This window comes from Prinia subflava, chromosome 3 (assembly GCF_021018805.1).
Source record: "Prinia subflava isolate CZ2003 ecotype Zambia chromosome 3, Cam_Psub_1.2, whole genome shotgun sequence".
Taxonomy (NCBI): domain Eukaryota; kingdom Metazoa; phylum Chordata; class Aves; order Passeriformes; family Cisticolidae; genus Prinia; species Prinia subflava.
The window spans coordinates 16441201-16461604 of NC_086249.1; the positions used below are offsets into that span (position 1 = coordinate 16441201).

At 47.3% G+C, this 20404-nt stretch overlaps 1 protein-coding gene across 1 annotated transcript; it reads left to right on the forward strand.

Moving 5' to 3' along the window:
- Positions 1-513: 513 nt before the first annotated feature.
- On the forward strand, positions 514-19835 carry HGD (homogentisate 1,2-dioxygenase). The gene is made up of 14 exons (XM_063393426.1): positions 514-535; positions 1263-1354; positions 4275-4363; positions 6046-6151; positions 8293-8352; positions 8810-8901; positions 9474-9508; positions 10650-10729; positions 10857-10956; positions 13277-13401; positions 13961-14065; positions 15216-15342; positions 18684-18865; positions 19468-19835. Exons 1-14 carry the CDS (start codon positions 514-516, stop codon positions 19597-19599), a joined length of 1347 nt encoding a protein of 448 aa, XP_063249496.1. The 3' UTR covers positions 19600-19835.
- Positions 19836-20404: the final 569 nt, after the last annotated feature.

Here is a 20404-nt window from a genome sequence, read left to right on the forward strand (position 1 = left end):
CCAGGCTCTGTAATACTATATATAAAACAAACCAGGTATAGGGGCTTCGTCAGTCCACTTTAATCTCCGACCTGTGCCTCCGGGGGGTCATGGATGATCTCTGCTCCTGCCAGGGCTGTTCAGTGCTGGTCACAGCCAGGATGTGTGACAGCCAAGCCTTAGGGGCTCCTGGGCTTTGCCATCCTGGCACTGCTGTCTGAAGGCTGATGAGCAGCCCCGCTACTCTTGCAATTGTTGAAGGCAGCATTAATATTTAACTCCCTCCCCAGGCCACGGGGCTGAACCGCTGGTCGCTGCCAAAAAACACCTCTGTGTTCAGAGTTCAACAGAGCTGCTTTGTGGCTTCCTGCAGCAGCTGAAGGGACTGTATTTACATTTCTGACAGTGCAAAGCTAAGGTCTCTGTTATTCTGCTTCCCTCATATGTCTCAGGCTTGCTGCAGGGCTTTTCCCAGTGCTGCCAAGTTGGGATCTGCATCCATTCTACCCTGTGGCTTAAAGCCATGCTCAGACCATGGCAGCTGTAGGCAGGGCAGGTATGGGAGGATGTGTAGATCTGTTTCATCCATGGGTCTCTTGGGAATTCACTGCTCTAGAGACCCAGACAATCACCCAGTAATGGATTTATTCCTGCTTACTACCATGGTGGACTGTTCATGCCCAACAGGACAACGCTTATTTAGGACAGATCAGTGACACAGTTTAACTTGGCTGTGTTTCCCTTCCTCCCTCACCCCATCTACATCCTGACCTTTTATTTGAGCATGGGGATTTATCACAGTGCATGTCAACCAAATGATTCCCAGTTTCATTCCCTAAGAATCTGAGGACCCAGTAAACAAATTTGCTAGGCAGTCTGCAGATTTTGGAACACCCATGACTGAAGCAAAGTCAGACTGAACATGAATGGTGCTGGCACACATCCATTACGCTGGTGCACAGTTCTTCCTATCCATCACCCTGTTGTCCTTGAGTCTGACAGTACATGTGATACTTGGGTTATTTCACAAGTGCCTTGGTGGAGCAGAATGTAGTCAAAATGGACATGCAGACTCAGGAGAGCAATTCCTGTCTGTGCTTCCCAGCCCACCACATGGTTAACTAATGAAGCAAATCCAGGAGCTGTGAAAATGGTGTGGGGAAACATGCAAGCAGATCACTTGAGAAAGTCTTAATGCATACAAAGAACCTGGAAAAACGCATGGGAAAGCAATGGGTGGGTTTTTGGAGAGGTTTTGATTGTGTTTTCAAAACAGTGATGAGCTGTGTGGTTTATTTTACAGTACATGTCGGGATTTGGAAATGAACATGCTTCTGAGGATCCACGCTGTCCAGGAGCTTTACCGGAGGGACAGGTACTGAGGTTCTTTAAGTGCTTTATCAAAATGCACTCTTGAGTGAATATCTAATCCCTTGGCTTCTTTTCATCTTAACATGTTTCCTTTCTCTCTGCCACCATAAAAATCTCCAGGAACCTTCTTAATACAAGACTGGAATAATAAGATGCTGGCAGAAGTCAGAACTAAAGATTTCCATTCATACTTTCTATTTTTAAGTTATTTGTGAGCTCCCAAGTTTCACCTTGGATGTTAAGACGTGCCTAAATTACCTCTGCTCAGCAACAGGGTTTTTTTTTTTTCCTAAAGGAATCTGCAATAGAAGTGGCTCAGCCACACTGAGAAAGAAGCCACCAGCTCTGGATCAAACCAGAGCAGAAGTTTGAAGACTGGTAGAGAGATACGCTCACACAGGAGAGGCAGATTTCACAACTTCTGTAGGAATGGGGTTCAATGAAGCTGACACACGAGGCAGGGGAGAAGCTTCTTTGTAGGGAGGGGACATGAATGCCTGTAGTAATAGTGACAGATTCATTTTTTAAAGTAACTTCTGAACATGCAAGCATGTTCACAGAATCACTAGGCTGGAAGAGACCTCCAAGATCATGTTGGATGAAAATAAATTATGTGGGGTTGTTCTGTTTGAAGGAAAGGAATTGCAACTCATGTGGTGCTGCTCTCTTGGTGACCAGAGGCGAGAATGAAACCCTGAAGAATTAAACCCCTCTCACCTCCTTTTGTGCTGGTCTCCTTTACACCAGCACACATTCTGAGGCTGCCCGTGGCTTCCCTTGGATCTCCTGTAATCCTTTGGACTTGGATGGCAGCACATCTCCTATGAAGACAGGCTTAGAAGGTTGGGGTTGTTCAGCCTGGAGAAGAGAAGGCTCCAGGGATATTTTATACCACTTTCTAGTACCTAAATGGGGCTACAAGGGATCTGCAGGGGGACTTTTCACAAGGGCATGTAGTGGATAGGATGAGACAGAATGGCTTTAAACCAAAAGAAGGCAGGTTTAGATTAGATATTAAGAAATTCTTTACTATGAGAGAGGTGCAACACTGGCACAGATTGCCCAGAGAAGCTGTGGATAGCCCAGCCCTGGAAATGTTCTAGGTCAAGTTGGATGGCCTTAAACAGCCTGGTCAAGTGAGAAGTGATCCTGTCCATGGCAGGGAGGTTGGAACTAGATGATCTTTAGGGTCTCTTCCAATCCAAACCATTCTAGGATTCTATGACTTGATGCTTAGCCAATTACATCCCTTGGAGCTCCTCTTCCCCATCTGTGCAAAGAGAGCAGTGGAATTAAGGTCAAATGGAGACTTTTTCAACTTTTGCTTTTCCTAAGTTTTCTGGATTCCCCCCAGTTCTGATACTTTACATGTTGTGTGCCAGTGAGGACACTAACACACAACACTGTGTCACGTTAAATGCAAATGTCCCCTAGGTCTGCATGGCAGCCCACAGTGGGCTCCCAAGAAAGGCGAACTGTTGTGCTGATTCAGGCTGGTAGTTTGGCCAGTGCGGTGTCTTGTTACTGAGGCTGGCTAGAAAAGATGTAAGATAGAGGCACCTTAACCTGGAAGACCAATAGTGGTGGCTGCTGATTTGAAAAGGTAGTGGGATGTGGTGGATGTGCTCTTTGAGGATTTCCACAGCAGCACCACTTTCCACAGCAGACTCTTCCAGCTCCTGGCTGAGGTGCTCTCATCTGGACAGAGTGTGAACTCTGTATCAAGAGAGTTAACAGAAAAATCTGAAAACAAGTTAGACAAAAAAGATCTTCAGTCCCAGGAGTGGATCCTTTCTCTGATGCAGTATTTATAAGACTGGCATCTGCAGTAGTGCTGGCTAAGATAAAGATTCCAAGGGTTATTGATCCCCCTGCTTCACTGCATACCCGTACTGACAAGATGGAGCTGGAGGGCTGGAGAGACACACTCAGAGAGCTTTAGCTCTCCCCTCTGCCCACCTCTCAGGGCAGGGTTTGATACCATATGGATGTCTGGTCTGCTCAGCAGCAGGATACAGGATGCTACAGTAGACCTTGCAGGAAGGAGATGGGATAGCAAATGGTGTATGACACCCACTGGGTGTTTCCTGCAGTTCTTGGATGTCTTTGCTTCTTGCTGATCTTAAACAAATAGATGGTGGCCTACTTAGATCAAAATGCTTCATTTCTGTTCTCTGAAAAGGAGAAATCTGTCCTCCAGTTATGAACTCATAAGGGTTGCTAAAACCTGTGCTAGTTGTACCCACGGCTCTGCAGAGAGGGAAGTGGCCCCTTTGTACTCCAAAGGAGGACTCTCACTGTGCAGAAACCCTGCAGGAGAGCAAAGGCTCCCACACAGGTCACTGATGCTTTTGGGCAGCAAGCAGCACTGTCAGGAGGAAGCAGTATGACACCAAAAAGCCTGCTCTGGGCACTGGTTCCATAGGCAGAGGGCAGGAGGAGAAGGGGAAATTCAGTGCCTTCAGCTTCTGTAAGTCTTTATTAGCCTTCTGAAAAGCCAGCCAGACATGATGCTCTGGGGTAACCCCTCTAAACACTTGGTCTGAGAAAAGTTTGTGCTCAGTACCAGTCTGCTTTTCAGTCTGTATTCACAGGGAGTTATTTCCTTTTCCCTGATACTCCTGTTTCCGACCCTGAGCAGCACCACCCCTTGCAGCTTACTCTGTTGCTGCCTCAGTGGCTGTGCTGACTCCTTAGGGCACTTCTGTGGCATGTGAGAATGGTGTTTGGGGTCTGGCTGGTGCCTCAGAGGAGCAAGAACACACAAGTACTGGAGCTGAAGCACAGCCTCAGGAGAGCACAGCACCCTACAGCATCAGGGTGCTGGGTGCCCAGGCCAGTGCGCTGCCGGAGGCTTCAGACCCAAATTCCATGCCACTGGAGTTCCATTCTCACTCCTAATTTTTCCCTCTCCTCCCCTGCAGAACAACCCCCAGGTCTGCCCGTACGGCCTGTACGCGGAACAGCTCTCGGGCTCCGCCTTCACCTGTCCCCGGCCCACCAACAAGCGCAGGTACCGTGACCCTGCACCGGGGGGGGGGGGTGGCACTGGAGTGAGCACTGGGGAGCGGTGGGGAGGCTGCCTCAGGGCCACCAGTGCTTTCTGCGAGCCCAGAAGGGTTAAAAACCTCTGCTGTGCACTGGGAGAGGGACAGAAGGACAGAAGACCACAGGAGAGGGAGAGAAAAGGCTTTGGTGGGGCAAGTGGGTTAAGAAAATGCTGAGAAAGGAGTGATTGGGGTGGTAAAGAAAGTGGTTTTCTGAGAAGGATGAAGAAAGGGGGGATGTTCATAGCGACCCCATCCTCCTGAATGGGTTATGGGGGCTGTGTGAAACAACCTCAGGGTTTCAGTCCTGATGCTTCTATGGAGGGATCACCCCTGCCACTGGCACTGGTAAGCACCTGATGATGGACAGTGTCAAAGCCAGGCCTCTGAGAAAGACTCTTTCCTCCTGAGGGATGTTCCTGCACACTTGTTGGGGCCAGTGAGCTGCTAGCTCAGTCTGTTCCCATTTTGGGGCTGCTCAGGGCTTCAGAAAGGTGCCAGGCACCCAGCATGATCTTTAACACCTCAGCAGTGCTGGGAACAGCCTGTTCCAGCCAGCAGCAAGCTTCCCAGAGCTCTGTCCTGGTTGTCATGCACCAGCCATAACCAGATTGCAAAAGATGGGTTTCTCTTTTTGCTTCTCCCACTGTGGCTCTTCTGTCCCTTTTGCTGCTTGCTCAAATGACAGGCAAGTGCATCATCTGAGATGCCTCTGCTCTCCAGGCTGGTGCCAGCTCTCAGTGTGCGTGGGAAAGGGATGAATCATTGTTTGCTGCACGAAGTTGTCCTTGATGGAATTTTTCCAGCTCTCAAGGGAGAGCTCCCTCCTCCCCTCTCCCACTTGCACAAACTGCCACCACCACTGCTAACACATCAAAAGCACTGGCTGTCCTGCCTAGCTCAGGCTTTTCTGATCACCTCTGCTCTCTCACCTGACTGAGAGCCCAGCTTCAGGCTTGGCTGCACCATGCAGGGTGTGTGGATGGCCGAGTGACAGTGCTGGCAGGGCCCACAGCCACAGCCACAGCAGGCAGCCAGGAGGCAGAGCGACAGGCAGTGACAGAGGCATGGGGGGCCTCCTGCAGCAGCAGGAAGCGTCACATAAAACTCTGGGCTTTGCTGCAAGGGCATGGCCAACCAAGGCCATAGGATGCTACTTTTTGTAGTCCACCCAAATTCAGATACAGGCTGTCTCCAGAGAGCTCCTCTGTTCTTTCCATTGGACACTGCTTGTCCCTGTCTTGTCTGAACTGTTTTATATCTGTGTTTAAACAAACTTCTTTTTCCAGCTGTGAGATTGCTGTATTTCAGCAACAGAAAAAGCTGTATCTTTATTTTTTATATGCAGATGTATGAATGTAGATATAAGTAATTACATGTAAATACACATATAGACATTTACTTATATAAAGCAGGACATGTTTATATTTAGAGCCTATAATAAAAGCCATCTCTCTGGAAACCTCTGGCTGTGAGCTGTTGTTTGCTATGTAATTTTAATATTAATGTCATTAATTTGATATTTAATAAACCTTTTATTCCAGTTGCCACCCATGTAAATGTTTTTCTAGGAGCTCAATCAGCCAGCAGCTACCCAGAGGGTTTAACCTCTTTCCCAGGCTAATCCAGGTGTTTTCCTTCTTTGTAGCTGGCTGTATCGAATCCTACCTTCAGTCTGCCACAAACCCTTCAAACCTCTCGAGGAGGGCCACTTGACACACGACTGGGATGAAATTGAGCCTGACCCCAACCAGGTAACCATGCTGGAAGGAACCCTGGTCCTGCCAGGAGGACAGTCAAATGCCAAACTAATCAGAAGTGCAAAGGCACTGAGTTGCAAGAGGTCTGAGAGGAGCCCTGGGTTCCTGGGGGTCTGACCAATTCAGAAGCAGGGTCTTGTCTGCCACCTGTTTGTTGCTCCTCACCATGGTCACCCAAGGAAGGACAACCCTCCATGCTTGTTGCTTCCCATCTTGACAGATCCTTGTGCTGCTTCCCAGCACGGCTACAGTGCCACAGGTTTAGATCTGTGCTACCAGGCATCTCCCCTGGGGGCTCCTGTTGGCCACCTTTTCATCTGCTCTCTCTTCTCCTTCAGTGTCCCCCATCAAATTGTCACGGCCCAGCTCAGCCAGCAGAGCAGCCACATGTCTCTGCCATCCATCCTCTCCTTCCCTGAGCTTTTGGAGAGGCTACTGGCTGCCAGCCCATTTCTCTGCAGCCCTTGTGGGAAATCTCACTTCATTCTGGAGAGTCACACGGAGAGATGGCATTTGTCTTCCTCTCTTATAGCCTTGCCATTGTCTTTATCATGATTTCTTCCCTGCCAGCCCCAGAACATTTGGTTTTGTTAATCTGTTGCCATTCTCCTCCCAACATCATCTCCCGGTCATTGGTTTTCACTTCTCTCAGATTTTGCCCTTCGATGCATCATGATTAGCTAATTTCCAGCCTCCTGGCAGCCTCGCCATTTGTCTAAATAATTTCCCAGATCTGCTGGAATATGTTTTCCAGCCATTGACCAAGGAGCAGTGACAGGCTCATATTTACATGCCTTTGGCGCTCCTTCCCAGATGAAGCTCCAATGACTTCTGTTATCACCTCATCCATCCTTGATGCCCTTCTGCACCCTACATCTACCTTTATGATTATTTATGATTACAGTAATTCCAAGATGCCCAACTCTCAAGCATTTGAAACCATTTACATGTAGTACCTTTTCTGCCTAAGGAGACAGCAAAGCTCCTGTCCACTCCCTCTCTTGCCACTTTCAGTGGCAACCACCAAACCCAGAGGAGTTATTTCCTGGCAGGAAGTGGGAGCCACCTTCCTGCTTTCCTACTTGCCCTCTCTGAAGCAGAGCCTGAGACAAAGTTCAGTTTGTTGAACAACACCTATTCTTCCCTGTGATGCTTTGTGTTTCACCCAGGTACCTAAGGAGCTTCAGCAAACCTCATCCATCTGAAAAGATGGCCATATGGAGGCACCTTATGCAAAGCCCATTGAAGTCAATGGGACAAAGGACGCTTTAAAATCACCCAAGGACAATGGCAGAATTATAAAAGACAGATGACAAAACTGAAAATGTGTCAAACGTGATGAAAAAATACGGGGTGGCATCTGAGCAAGAAATGCTGAAACAGAAGAAAGCTCTCCAGACTGGAGCAGAGATGACAAAGGGAAGCTATGATTGAGAGGCAGGGAGAAAACAAATTCCAATAACTAATGTCATGGTAAAAAAAACCACCAAAAACAAACAAACCAAAAAAACCCAGACAAACATAAACTGTGGAACTTCTTTGAGAGGATGCTGGTGGATTCAAATCCAACAAATACTTTGAACTCCTCTGGCACCTTCTGCTTGAGGACCTTGATAGGCTTTGCAAGAAGTAATTAGTGCTGCTCATGTCTCCTGCTCATGTAGGCAGAGCTATTTCTACTTTGGATGTGGGGAAAATGAGGTGGAGCAAACAAGAATGTCATGTTTGGGTCACAGAAGGACTGAATCATTCAGCATGGAGCACAGGACCAATTTGACAGTGGAAAGCTGGCTTATCTGAATTTCTTTGCTCTCAAAAGTGTTGTTATTAATAGAGATAGATTTTAAACAGAATTTTTTTTTAACCTTGGCACTACACAGGACTGCCAATTACTTTACAAAATTATAATTAAAATTTTTAAAGCCCCACCCCAACAAACAAACAAACAAACAAACAAACATGAAAACCAACTACATGTAAACCAAATTATCAAGGAAATTAGGAAAAAGAGCAAGGAGAAGCGGGGGGAGGCGGGGGGGGCAGGGACGACAGGGGTCTACTTTCTTTTTGAATTACTACCATTTTTGTTCTGATCCCTGGCACCTCTTTCTTGTTTTTTGTTTGCTGCAATCTAGCTGCGATGGAAACCTTTTGAGATTCCAAAAGTCCCTCAGAAGAAGATGGACTTTGTGAACGTGAGTTGGGGAACCAGGGCATCTGGGCATCCTCCATCTCTGTTTGCCCTCAGGGGGTGGCAGGGCACACAGAATGCTCAGAATTGGGGTAATATTGGCAGGTTTGAAACCACTTGGCTTGCAGAGCCTCTATGGGAGGGGAGAGGATTGCAGATTTCAGGCAACTGGCAATGGGCTTGATTTTCTTTATTGACTTTCAAGAAGCTCTGAAAAAAAAAACCAACCCTCAGTTTTCCCCAGACCCTTGGCTGGAAAACACTAGCTTACATGGATTTTAAGAAACCCTTATTATATTAAAGAGAATCCAACACATTTGACAAAAACCCCACAGAGAAAGGCTGTGTGGGAAGAGAGAGAGGAGGTGAGAGCCAGCAGGAGGTGGGGTGAGGGGAGGAAGGAGGGCTGCCCCTGCTCCCCTGCCTCCTGCTCACTCCTGGTGCTTTGGGTTTGCCTGCAGGGACTGCACACCTTGTGTGGCGCTGGTGAGCCCAGAGGACGCAATGGCATCGCTGTCCATATTTTTGTCTGCAACACCTCCATGATCGACAGGTCAGTGCCTGCCGTGCTGGTGGCTCAGGCTGCTCCAGGCTGTCTGTCTGTCTGCCACCAACCTGAGTGCAGCTCCCAGCAGCCCTGTACGTCCTGTGTGCACAGGCAAGCACGTTCTCCATGTCTGCAGCAGCTGTGCTCTGCGGTCAAATACCGGGGAAGTGGGTGAGGAACCAACAAGGGAAGTAGGGAGCTGGACATGGGGGTGCAGCAAGAGGAGATGTGCTGGATTTAGGTCCCCTAGCTGCTCCTCAGAATTCAACGTACATGCAGCAGGCATTGCTGTTCCCTGCAGTGGCTCGGGGGGAAATCAGCCCCACTCCCCAGCTTACAATAGCTGATGTGCCCATGAATACAAAGGCAGGGACCTGGCAGAGGTCAGAGAACATGCTGCTTCCAGACTGGCCCATTTACTTAAGAGTTGGACTTGATGATCCTTGTGTATTCCAACTCAGAATATTCTGTGAATTTGTGAAACTCTCCCAGCTCAAAATTCCCCAGCTGTGGCTGTGGTGTGCACAAATGCATGGGGCTTATAGCACCTTAACCTTACTGTTTCCCTTTTTCTTTAGATGCCTTTATAATTCAGATGGCGACTTCCTGATTGGTGAGTTGATGCTTTGGCTTTTTTTTCCTCCAGGTGCTCTGCCTGGGGTACCACCTGCCTGCCTCTTTGTTCTTGCAGAGTCTGGGGCTCTACAGCCAAGATTTGGAGGAGAGTCGGCTTCACCCCCATGCCATGCAGATTTGGTGGTCTGGCACCAGCTCGGCTGGGGGAGTTGCTCTTGTGTCAGACCTCAGCTCTTTGAGCAGTGACCCAGCTTCCTTGCCATAGTGCTCAGGGATCATTTCCCAGTGCTCCCCAGACTAGTATAAGACACGCCACAGGCAGAGGTTTTCTGGAAATCATAAACCTCAGGATTTCTGAACAGCTTATAGTTAGATGCTTTTGTTGCTTTAGCCCAAGATTATTTGGCACAGCAGCTTAGCTCCCATGCTGTGCCAGCCTCAGGCAACCAGACTGCCACAGTGAGTGTGGAGGTTGACACATAAAGTCCACACATGCTGAAAAATATTCTGAGTGGTATCAGAAGTCAGATATTTGCTTGTATCTTTCTTGAGTAAGGAACAGGAATGCCTTCGGGACACCAACAGGAACATTTGTCCCATCAAATAGCTATTAAATTGTTCTCACTCACCTCCCTCACTACTGTGAAGTAAAAGTGCCAGGGCAGGTTTCGTAAACCTGCTAGTTTTTCAAGTCAAAATGTGAGCTCTCCTATGCCAGGACAGTCATGGAAAACAATGCAGATGTTAGCAGAGTATTGCTTCTACCCTCAGGAAGCAGTTATTCCCAGATACCTCACACTGCCACAGTCATGACAAAGATGGGTACATGCACTGTTTCATGTGAAGACTGTGCGACAGACAGGTATAGACCCAAATGTATCAAATCCCATTTATTTGGACTGTGCAAACCTTAGGTGCAAACCTTACACCAAGGAGCCACGAAGCTTTGGCTCATACAAGCACCTTCTGTGACATGGGGCTGTAGGGCTGGTCAGGAAGCTTCACTCCAGTGCAGGTGTCTCTGCTGCAAGAGTCTGCATGGGAGCCCCGACTCCCTGTGTAGCTGTGTCAGAAAGGGCCCACTGCTCTTCCTTGGAGCCTGGATGCTCTGACAGGGACAGAGAAGATGGCAATCATCACACTCCTTCAGCTCCTCTGCCTGCATTTTGTTTCCACAGTGCCCCAGCAAGGGAAACTGCTCATCACAACTGAGTTTGGGAAGATGCTAGTGGAGCCCAATGAAATCTGTGTCATCCAGGTAAGGGCTGAAGGCACCTTGCCTGTGGCTCAGAGCCAGACGTTGGAGCAAGCCAACTCCTGCACTCAGCTGCTCATGGTTTGTCAGCAGACCTGGGAGGATCTTAGTATCTTTCTTTGTTTTCCAGCAAGGAATGCGTTTCAGCGTGGAGGTGTTTGGAGAGACTAGAGGCTACATCCTGGAGGTGTATGGGGCACACTTCGAGCTGCCTGACCTGGGACCCATTGGTAATGATCTCCTGTTAGACCTACAGTGAATTCATAGGGACAGGCATGAATTGCAAGCCCAAATCCATCACATCCTCCCATGCACATGCTCCTTCACAAAGATGCTTTCCATTCCAGCACTGTTATTCCCCAGAAGAGCAAGCATCTGCCCCCAAAAAATGTGACAGACCAGTTGTCCAGAGATTCCTCTGGCTCTGAAGGGACCACTTATCTCCCACCCTCTTTTCTACTATTTTCTTTTCAGTTCTGGTCAGTGTGCCCCCATCTGCTGGCTCTGAACCTGTTCCTACCAAAAAGAAACCCAAAAGGCCATCACCACTGATGCCTCATACTTACAGATATGGCATAAACTAGAGTGACAGGAGAGAATTTTCCTGGTAAAAGGAAGGGCGGATTTCAGAGGCAACTGAAAATGAGATATTACTGAAGGCTCATTTTAGATTTAATCAAGTGGTTTCCCCCCCTACTTCTGTTAAGAGAGGAACCTTGGAGTGCTTCAGTGTTAGAAACTGCTTCCTCTGGAGAATTAGAAACCAATAAAATGAGCAGCACAAGACTTGGATCAGCAGCACATTCACATCTCTGTGTGGTGCTGCTGGGGAGGATCTGCTTCCACTGAGTGCAGGTCTGGCTCTCATAAATCACAGATCCTCTGTGCAGATGCCTTCTGCTCTGTGCAGAGTCACAGATTGCGAAGGCACAGCCTCTTGCTGCCATGTCAAAGATATTGTGAGGGGACACAGCACTCTGAAGGCCTGCTGCCCACACCATGATTTCCCAGTCAGCTTTCTAGCAGTGCTCATCTCAGGTTATGTCACCTTCCTTATCCTTTGGATACGTGCCTCCAAATTTCTCTTGCTGAGAAAAACACCTCCTGGTTACTGCTACTAAGATTGTCTCAGAGAAGGGAAGTGAAACTCCTCTTGTAACAGCTAAAATAACTACAAAACCAGTGCCAACAGTTCTCCACTTTCAGACTGGTGTTTTGGGGTTAGTTGTTTTGTTTTAGGTTGGATTTTTTTTTCTCCCCTAGATATTTTTAGGTCTCAGCATGATCTAAAGGACCTGCCATGCTTCAAGCAAATTAACTGGTATTATCAATCAGTAACAAGCTTGGTGTGGCACATCTGCATTCAAGGGCATTTGTATCTCATGGCCATGGTGAAAGTGAAGCTTGTCCTTCTTTCAGTGGAGAACCAACCCAACCTGCAGCTGTTCAATGGAACCCCACTGGAGCATCCTCTCTGTATGACATGCTGGGCACATCATTTTACACATGGAACCTACAGTGATTTTTCAACCGCTTGCCTTCTAGCCAGCTGCAGCTTTCTGCCATCTCCCTGTTACCCTACCCTGTGCCTGCACCACTAGATTATTGATACAGTTGCCCAGCCTGTTTGTAAAAGGTTTTCCCATTAGCTGGTTTTTCAGGCACAGTTAGACTTTCTTTGGGATTTTGGTTTGGGGTGCTTCTTTTGTCTCCAGAAGGCAGGAATCTATTATAAGGCTTACTTTCTGGAGAAAAGAAAAAGAGTGCACTTGCCTGTAAACCTTTTCAGGAGGTGGTAATTATAAGCGCTCCTCTTCACCACCTACCCGCCTTCCCCTCAGAGACCAAGATCCTTTGTATTTCAGTCTTACTTTATTTTAACTTCACTTTTCACTTGAAAAAAAGTGACAGCTGGAGAAAAGCAGTGACTGTTAAACCTTAGCAGCGGGTAGTAATGTCTGCATTTTTATCCAAGAAATTCAAAACCACTTTATAACAATAATACTAATGAGGAGAAAAATGGTCCAGCACCCATATGGTGCTTTGCACTTTGAAAATGCACTCTTCACATTAAACAACCCCTCAGTATGCCCCAAGTCTGTAGGTATCACTATTTTATTGCTCTCTTTGTTAGCATTCAGAAATGTATTTGGCCCCCTTGTGATATGCCTTGTAACTTCTGCATGGCTAAGCCTCCTGTCAGCAGAATGTCCAGGAACAGAGAGCAATTCATCCTCCATTTTTCACTCAATTCCTGGTTGTTACATGCCTTTAACTGAGGATGACATACTAATCACATTCAGAAGGCAACTAGTGGAGACCTGTCTTAGTGACAAAGGGAGCACGGGCTTGAACGCTGGGATGAGTTACAATTACTCCTACTCATAGGAGCACGAGAAGTGCATGACTATTTCAGGTTTCATGGTGGGCCAAGAACCAGCTGGGTCATCCATAACACAGAATGGCACCCATGAAGCCAGGAAATGCTCCAGCCTCTCACTTCACTAGCAGATTGCCCAAAGAGCTTTGTCACCTCTCCTTTTCTCCCAGGAGCCAATGGCCTGGCCAACCCACGTGACTTCTTGGTGCCCGTGGCGTGGTACGAGGACCGCCAAGTGCCAGGGGGCTACACAGTGATCAGCAAGTACCAGGGCAAGCTGTTTGCAGCCCAGCAGGTGAGGATGCCCTGGGAGAACAGGTAACACTGAAGCACAGTGACCGCCAGCCCATGGCCTGGGATATGCAGCTCAGCAGCATGGATGTTGTCTCATAAAGTCCTGCTTGGTTATGTGGAGCAGAACTGAGCCCTTGTTTTCTTGGGTCACTCATTTTTCCAGCTGAGGATCCTCAGTTTGGGAAAAAAGTGTTTGTGAAGGCTTGGTTGTCCAAAAACTCAACAGTGGTCTTTGTCTCCGTATGTTTATAGTGACAACGTAGAAATGAGGAGCTGGTTTCCTTACCAGAAAGCTGGTGTTGCAGCTGGCCTTGTCCAAACACTGCCTGAGCACTCAAAAGCTCTTAGAGATCAAACCCCAGAGGGAAAGCTGAGGCTTACCAAGCAGAAATGCTGAGGAAAACCTCATCCTCAAAACACTGGGCTGTGCTTAAAGAGGCACCAGTGTACCTCTAACCAGTACTAAATCCACTTATCACTTGGGAAAGAGCAGCATCCTGCAGATGTGCAGCATGTTGGAAGGCTGTATGTGGTAATCCTGTGTCTCTTTGCTTTGCTAGGATTACTCCCCCTACAATGTTGTAGCTTGGCATGGGAACTACACACCGTACAAATACCACCTGGAAAAATTCATGGTCATTAATGCTGTTGCTTTTGACCACGCGGTAAGTTCTGGAACTGGGCAAGGCAAAGCAGAATTTTGTGGCTACTATACCATCCAAACCCACCCTGAGCTCCAGGGGCTCTGTGCCTCTTAAAAAATACGTTGTACTCTAAGAAACAGTGTGGAATCATTTGTACTGCTTTCCCTGGGTCCAAACCAAGGTTTCATAGGAGAAGACCTCCTCCTTTGTGGTTCAGAGACATAACTGGAGGTTGATCAGCTTCTTAGACAGCTCTGTGCAGCTTAGCATAGAATTTCTGTGCCCTGGAGGAGGAATGAATACTGATGCCAACATACACCGTGCAACTCAGCAAAAACACTGTTACTTCAAATTCTTGCCTTGATTTATTTCTTGCTATTGGACAGACTCCTTCCTGTGGTTCCTCTGAGTCCAGCACTGAATTTAATTTTGAAGAGCTGGCAGCTTTCATTGTAATAATTTCAGATTTTATGGAAAATAACTAAAGCCAAAACTAATGTGACCAACTCATCTAAAAAGGAAACCAGTCCAGTGGGAGAGGTGCCCACAGCAATGCAAGTGGATGTGCAATGGAGACTGGAGCATTTCTAGTGAGAAAACCAACAGAAAGTATTGTTTATAACTCCAGAAAAATCTGCCAGGAGAAGGCCGAGTCTGGGATCAAAGCCCAGAAAATCATTTTACTGGACTGGAGATTTCAACAAGCCACAATTTCTCTGCAATTTCTCCTCCATTTGTAAACTAACAGGGCTGTGAGGCTAAATGCCTCTAGCAGGATGTTCCTGTCCTTCATAACTGGCTAAGGAAGAGGTGTGGTTTTGTGTGGTAGGAGTGTTGGAGACTGCTCCTGGAACTGCAGTACCTCATCTTGCAGTGTTGTACACCCTCCTCATCTATGCTGCTAGCTGCAAGGGCCAGGATGGGGAAGGATCGTCAAAGCTACTCAAAGAACCATCCAGACCCATTTCTTGTCCCTCCTGTACAGCATGGAATTGGGATGCTGAGTGCTGTCCCCCAGGGTCCCAAATCTCATCCATGCTATCAGGCGCAGGTGGCAAAAGACTTTAGGCAAGGCAGAGGCTGTATCGGTCAGCTTTACCACCCGGGTGAACTGAGCAGACAGCTCTGAGCCCTGCTTTGTTTCATGCTTTTTCACTTTGCATTTTTCCAGGACCCTTCCATCTTCACTGTCCTGACAGCCAAGACGACCCGTGCTGGAGTGGCCCTCGCCGACTTTGTCATATTCCCCCCGCGATGGGGGGTGGCAAACAACACCTTCCGTCCACCCTACTACCACCGTACGTCTGCGCTTTCCTGCTCGTGCTTGAGCCCAGCACTGCAGAAAAGAAACAAGTCTCCATTTCTTTGAGAGCATGTGCAGGGAAGCAGCAGTCTGCTTGTTGTCCTTGGCTCAGTTAGTCAGCTTCTTGGAGTCAGTCAGTCCTCCCTGGAAAATGGACAGATCCAAAGATGTTCCTATTTAAAGCACCTCATGAAAACTCAGAGGTGATGGGCTCATTGCTTCTGCATAGATGGCAGTGTCTGTACTCGAGGGGCTCCCACAGAGCCTAGGTGCATATTGAACTTGGCATCATACAAATGAGTCAGATATTGTCCTGTCACCCAGCCATGAATCACTTAATATCTCATTAGAGTACACAGATAAAGAACAGGGGAAAGGGAAATCTCATATTACAGTGAGAAGCACAGAGGAGTGTAGAGCTGGCACTTGCATGGTGAGATCAGAGTTACAGCAAAGGAGGGAATTGGCTCTCCTCAGCCCTTCTTCACCACCTGCTCAGTGATGGAGGTACTGCTCGCATTTAAAAAGCCAGTGATGAGGAATTGGCTTCTTAGGCAGGGAGTTGGTTGATACTTTTTTGGATTTGGTTGCCATCCGCTGAGCTGGTTATTTTTGGCAGTTTTTTGGCATTGTCTTGGCAGAGCATGGCAAGGTATTGCATTGAATATATGCTAGAAATCCAGTTCCCAACATGGGACTGCCCTTCCAGGGATAGGATAAGACACCCTCCTCTGTGAGATTGAGGGGGAAAGCTTGGCCATTCTGCACCCCTTACATTAACAGCTAAGAGGCCCCATCTCAGAAGCTGTTAAGTGACCACTGTGTGGTCACTTTGAAGTGCTGAAAGGCTTTCTGCACACTTACTAACCACAGTTTAACAGCCAGTTCCTTCTGCTACTTAGATTATTTCCAAGCACCTTGGAGGTCAGCAGAATTAGTGGCACTTGAAGCACAGCAGGCAGCTCTGCGGTCATCTGAGGAAGTCCCACAGGCAAAGTCCCGCCCTGTCATTCTGCTTTCATTTGCAGTAATGAGGGTGACATGAAAACACATCTCTCGACTGGCTGGGACAGTGCCAAGACACTTTTTCTAGACCCTAAGAAGTGAGACACACTGCTGGTTAATTACTATGAAGTTGCTGCTCATCAGCAGAGCTGTGCTAAGTTTGCATGGATGCATTGTGAGCTGTACCAAATATGGAGTTGTTCAACCTTGCTTTGTCTGTGCTGAAAGACAGAAAGAACTCTCCTTCTCTTGTCCATGTTGTGATGATCTAAGAGGACCCCTGAGGACAGCTGTGGCTGCCATAGCTACTCACTTGGCCACAGCACTTCAGCCATAAGCTTGAGCACTAAATTCATGATAAGCAGGTAGGTTGTTTGCTTTAGCCCAGCCACAGAGGGGAAGAACTTGAGTGAGTAAGGCAGACATTGTGATAGTCAACTATCAAGACACTGCACACATTATTACTTCTGAAATTAGTGTTGTGACAAGAATCTTGTTGCATTAAGAGAGGTATAGCAGGACTGAGCAACTCTGGGATAGAAGTACCATATGGATTCCAACAATTCAGTTCTGCCGAACTCCCTTCTCTCCAAGTATTTCACAAGAGGCTTATCTTGTTTGCCAGAAACCCTTTGTTGCCTCCCCTCCTCAGGTGCAGTGGAAAAGCCTGTGTTCAGAGAATTCTGATGCACTCAAGAGTTACGATTTCCATAGTTCATTAACTTTGCCCCAAGTATAGCAATGGTGTTTCAAAAATATTCCTCTTAGACACCATAACAATTTCACATACAAAGGGGGCTGTGCAGCTTGTAAATACTGAGTTCTCCTGGCTACATTTACATCCTTAGAGGCTGTGAATTACCCCTAAGTACTTCTGAACTTAGACTGAAAATCTCTGATATGCTTTTTATACAACAGGCACGTATTAATTCTGTCTGAGAGAGTGCTTATGTGATTCTCATGATGGTGGCTCCTTAACACCTACTGGCCACTATGAGATTTTAACTTCACAACATCCTGTTTGTAGACAACGCTATTTAACTAATAGGGAAGGGAGGCACACCTAAGTTGTTTGGGTTCACATATGAAATTTGCAAGTGAAAAAGAGATTGGATTCTGCTCATCTCTCAAGTTCCAGGCTGGTTTCCTACTTACCTGCTCAGACTTCCTAAGAGATATTAAAATTCCTGTGCAGACAAATTGGCTATCCAGCTCTCGGGGTCTGTACTGCAGTTCTAATGTGTCAAGTGCAGTACATGAGCAGGTTCAATGAAAAGCTTGTAACTATCCAGTTTGACATGAGACACTGACAACTTGGAATGAAAATTAATGAATGTTTGCATACATATATAGGCCAACCCTGCTTTGAGCTAAATTAGTTTTGCTGTAAAACATTTCAGACCCTGGATTGTACTTAACAAAGACTGAACTAGTGGTTGAAGAGGGCTATATATAAAATAGCTACGGAAACATGTCCTGGTTTTGCCAAAACTAACTGCTGAGCAGAAAGTTGCCATGTTGTTTAGTCACATCAGGTGTAAGAAAGCTGAAAGCTTGGATGACAGCTGCTAAAGTACTTTCCTTACAGGGAGCATAACTCAGCAAGTATTGAATGATTAGATATAACCATCCTTGCCTAAGTTAGTGGTATGTTACTCTAGTGGTTTCAGAGGGTCTACGGAAAGTATTCTTCCTCGGGGAAGGACAGAACTTGGCTTCTTGTCTTTGGGCATACAGTGGCTGTAGAGAAATAGGCAGATAATGCAGGAATTAAAGCATAAGGTGATGAAGTACCTGACTGCACTAGAGGTGGCAGAAGAGTATCAAAACAATTTCCTGTTTATAACCTGGGACAGCAGAGCAAGCTCTCTCATAAGGCTGTTGATCAGGTATGTTGTGTCCATAAGACAGGGATGATTATACAGAACTTCCTTTCCAGTGCTTCACAGTCCCTAATCCAAGTCTGTAAATTCAGGTTACATCATGCAGTCCATATGCAGGTGTATTACTAACACAGCTCAAGATGGTGGGAAAAGCACAGGTCTATCAATGTCATTTAGGGACTGATGGAACCACCTTCATTAAGGTCATTTCTAATGAACATCCCTCATCAGAGAGCTCTTTCTGAATCCAGGTAATAAAATCCTGTACAACTTTACAAGCATTGCCTGTAGGATCCCTGATGTCCCCTAGCATGATACCCTGTCTAGAAACTTCCACTCCACCCTCTGCTTGGCCCAGCTTAGCTCATGGCTCTCAAGGGGCTCACAGCCTGTCTGTGATCCCTCCCAACCACCCTTCTTTGCAACCTCTTCTCTTTGCCTCCTGCAGGGAACTGTATGAGCGAGTTCATGGGGCTCATCAAAGGCCACTACGAAGCGAAGGAGGAAGGTTTCCAGCCAGGAGGTGGCAGCCTGCACAGCATGATGACCCCTCACGGGCCAGACGCTGACTGCTTCGAGAAGGCGAGCAAAGCCAAGCTGGAGCCGGAGCGGGTTGCAGATGGGACCATGGTAAGGAGCCAAGGGAGCTCCTAAGAGCTGGAGTACAGCATGGCATAGTCCATACAGCCCACTTTTAAACTAAAGCCTAGTACTGTCGCTTCTTGCTGGCAAGTTGGAAAAGTACTTGGACCCAACTGCTGCAGCATTCAGCTCCCTCACTGGTGAGCACTGCTCAACTCCCAAGAGCTCCCCTGGAGACATCCCATGCCAGGCAGCTTTGATCATCTGCCCACATAAACTGCTGCCTGAGCAGGAAGCTGGGAATTTCATTTTTGTCTTAGCCTAGGGACAAAGAAGCAAACGCACTGGCTGTCCTCCTGTCTCTACCCCCTAAAATCTAATAATGATAACCAACCGACCTTGAACTAGAGCTTTTGGAACAACCTGGCTTTCCTGGGCAGGCAGGGAGTCCAAAGTCACTCCTGAGCCCAGACTAATTCCAGCATTGCATTGCTAGATCTGAAGAGCATTCTCCCTGAGTTGGTCAGGCTGAAGACAGAAACTGGAAATACTGGGCCACATATACAGATTCTGTTTGTGGTAGAGCAGACACTTTGCCTGGATTTAAATTTTTCCTCTTTTAATCTAACTACCTTTCCTCCTCCCAACAGGCCTTCATGTTTGAATCATCCCTCAGCCTTGCTGTCACCAAATGGGGCCTCCAGACCTCAAATCGCCTAGACAAAAACTACTACAAGTGCTGGGAACCTCTGAAAAGTCATTTCAACCCTAAATGCAAGTAAAGGGAAGTGCTTGCTGCATGCAACATGAGTGAAGGCAGGGAAATCCAGCATACCTGTGTGTCATGGCACAGTCAACTCGGGCAGTGCAGAATGCTCCAGCACAGAACAGCACTTCCACCAGCAATGAAAAGGATCATCCCTAAGTAACGTGGGAAGTGCAGTAAAACCCATCATTATTCTTAACTTTCAAGTATCCAATTAAAGCTTTCCTGGTGACATGCTGAAGCTGACGTACTTGCGTGGCTCTCACCACATGTAGCTGGTGTGAAAGCTGCACCTTGTGTGGACACAAGGTGACAGCTGGCTCCCATTCACAGGGCCTCCTGAAAACACAACCCCGTGTCTTTCCCTGGGAGAAGCTAAGGACTGACAAAGCATGGTATGCTGTCTGTATGGGAAGAGTTTTATAAACACGGCTGAAGGCTCGACCAGGCCTAAGCCCACGATCAGAGCAAGCCACTTCAACCTGCTCATCCACTGAGGGCTGCCAAGGAAAGTCTTGGTTGTCAGAAAAGTAGACCACAAATGAAAAAAGGTTGGAGAATCCAAAGCACTTCACTGCTAAGTGAGGGAAAGCTTCTATTCCATGTTCTGGCCATCCTGCAGTATTGACTTGTTTGTCGGCACTTGACAAACTTTCTTCCTAGTTCTGTGCTAAACTGCAGCATAGCAAATGTGAAAGGGTTTCTCTGGCCAGTCCAAGCATTTGCTCCTGGAAAAAAGCTCAACTGCAGACACAGCAGAGGACCTCAACACTGATTGGAGTGTGCAGGCCCAACCCCCAGCTGGTGAATTCCACAGGGTG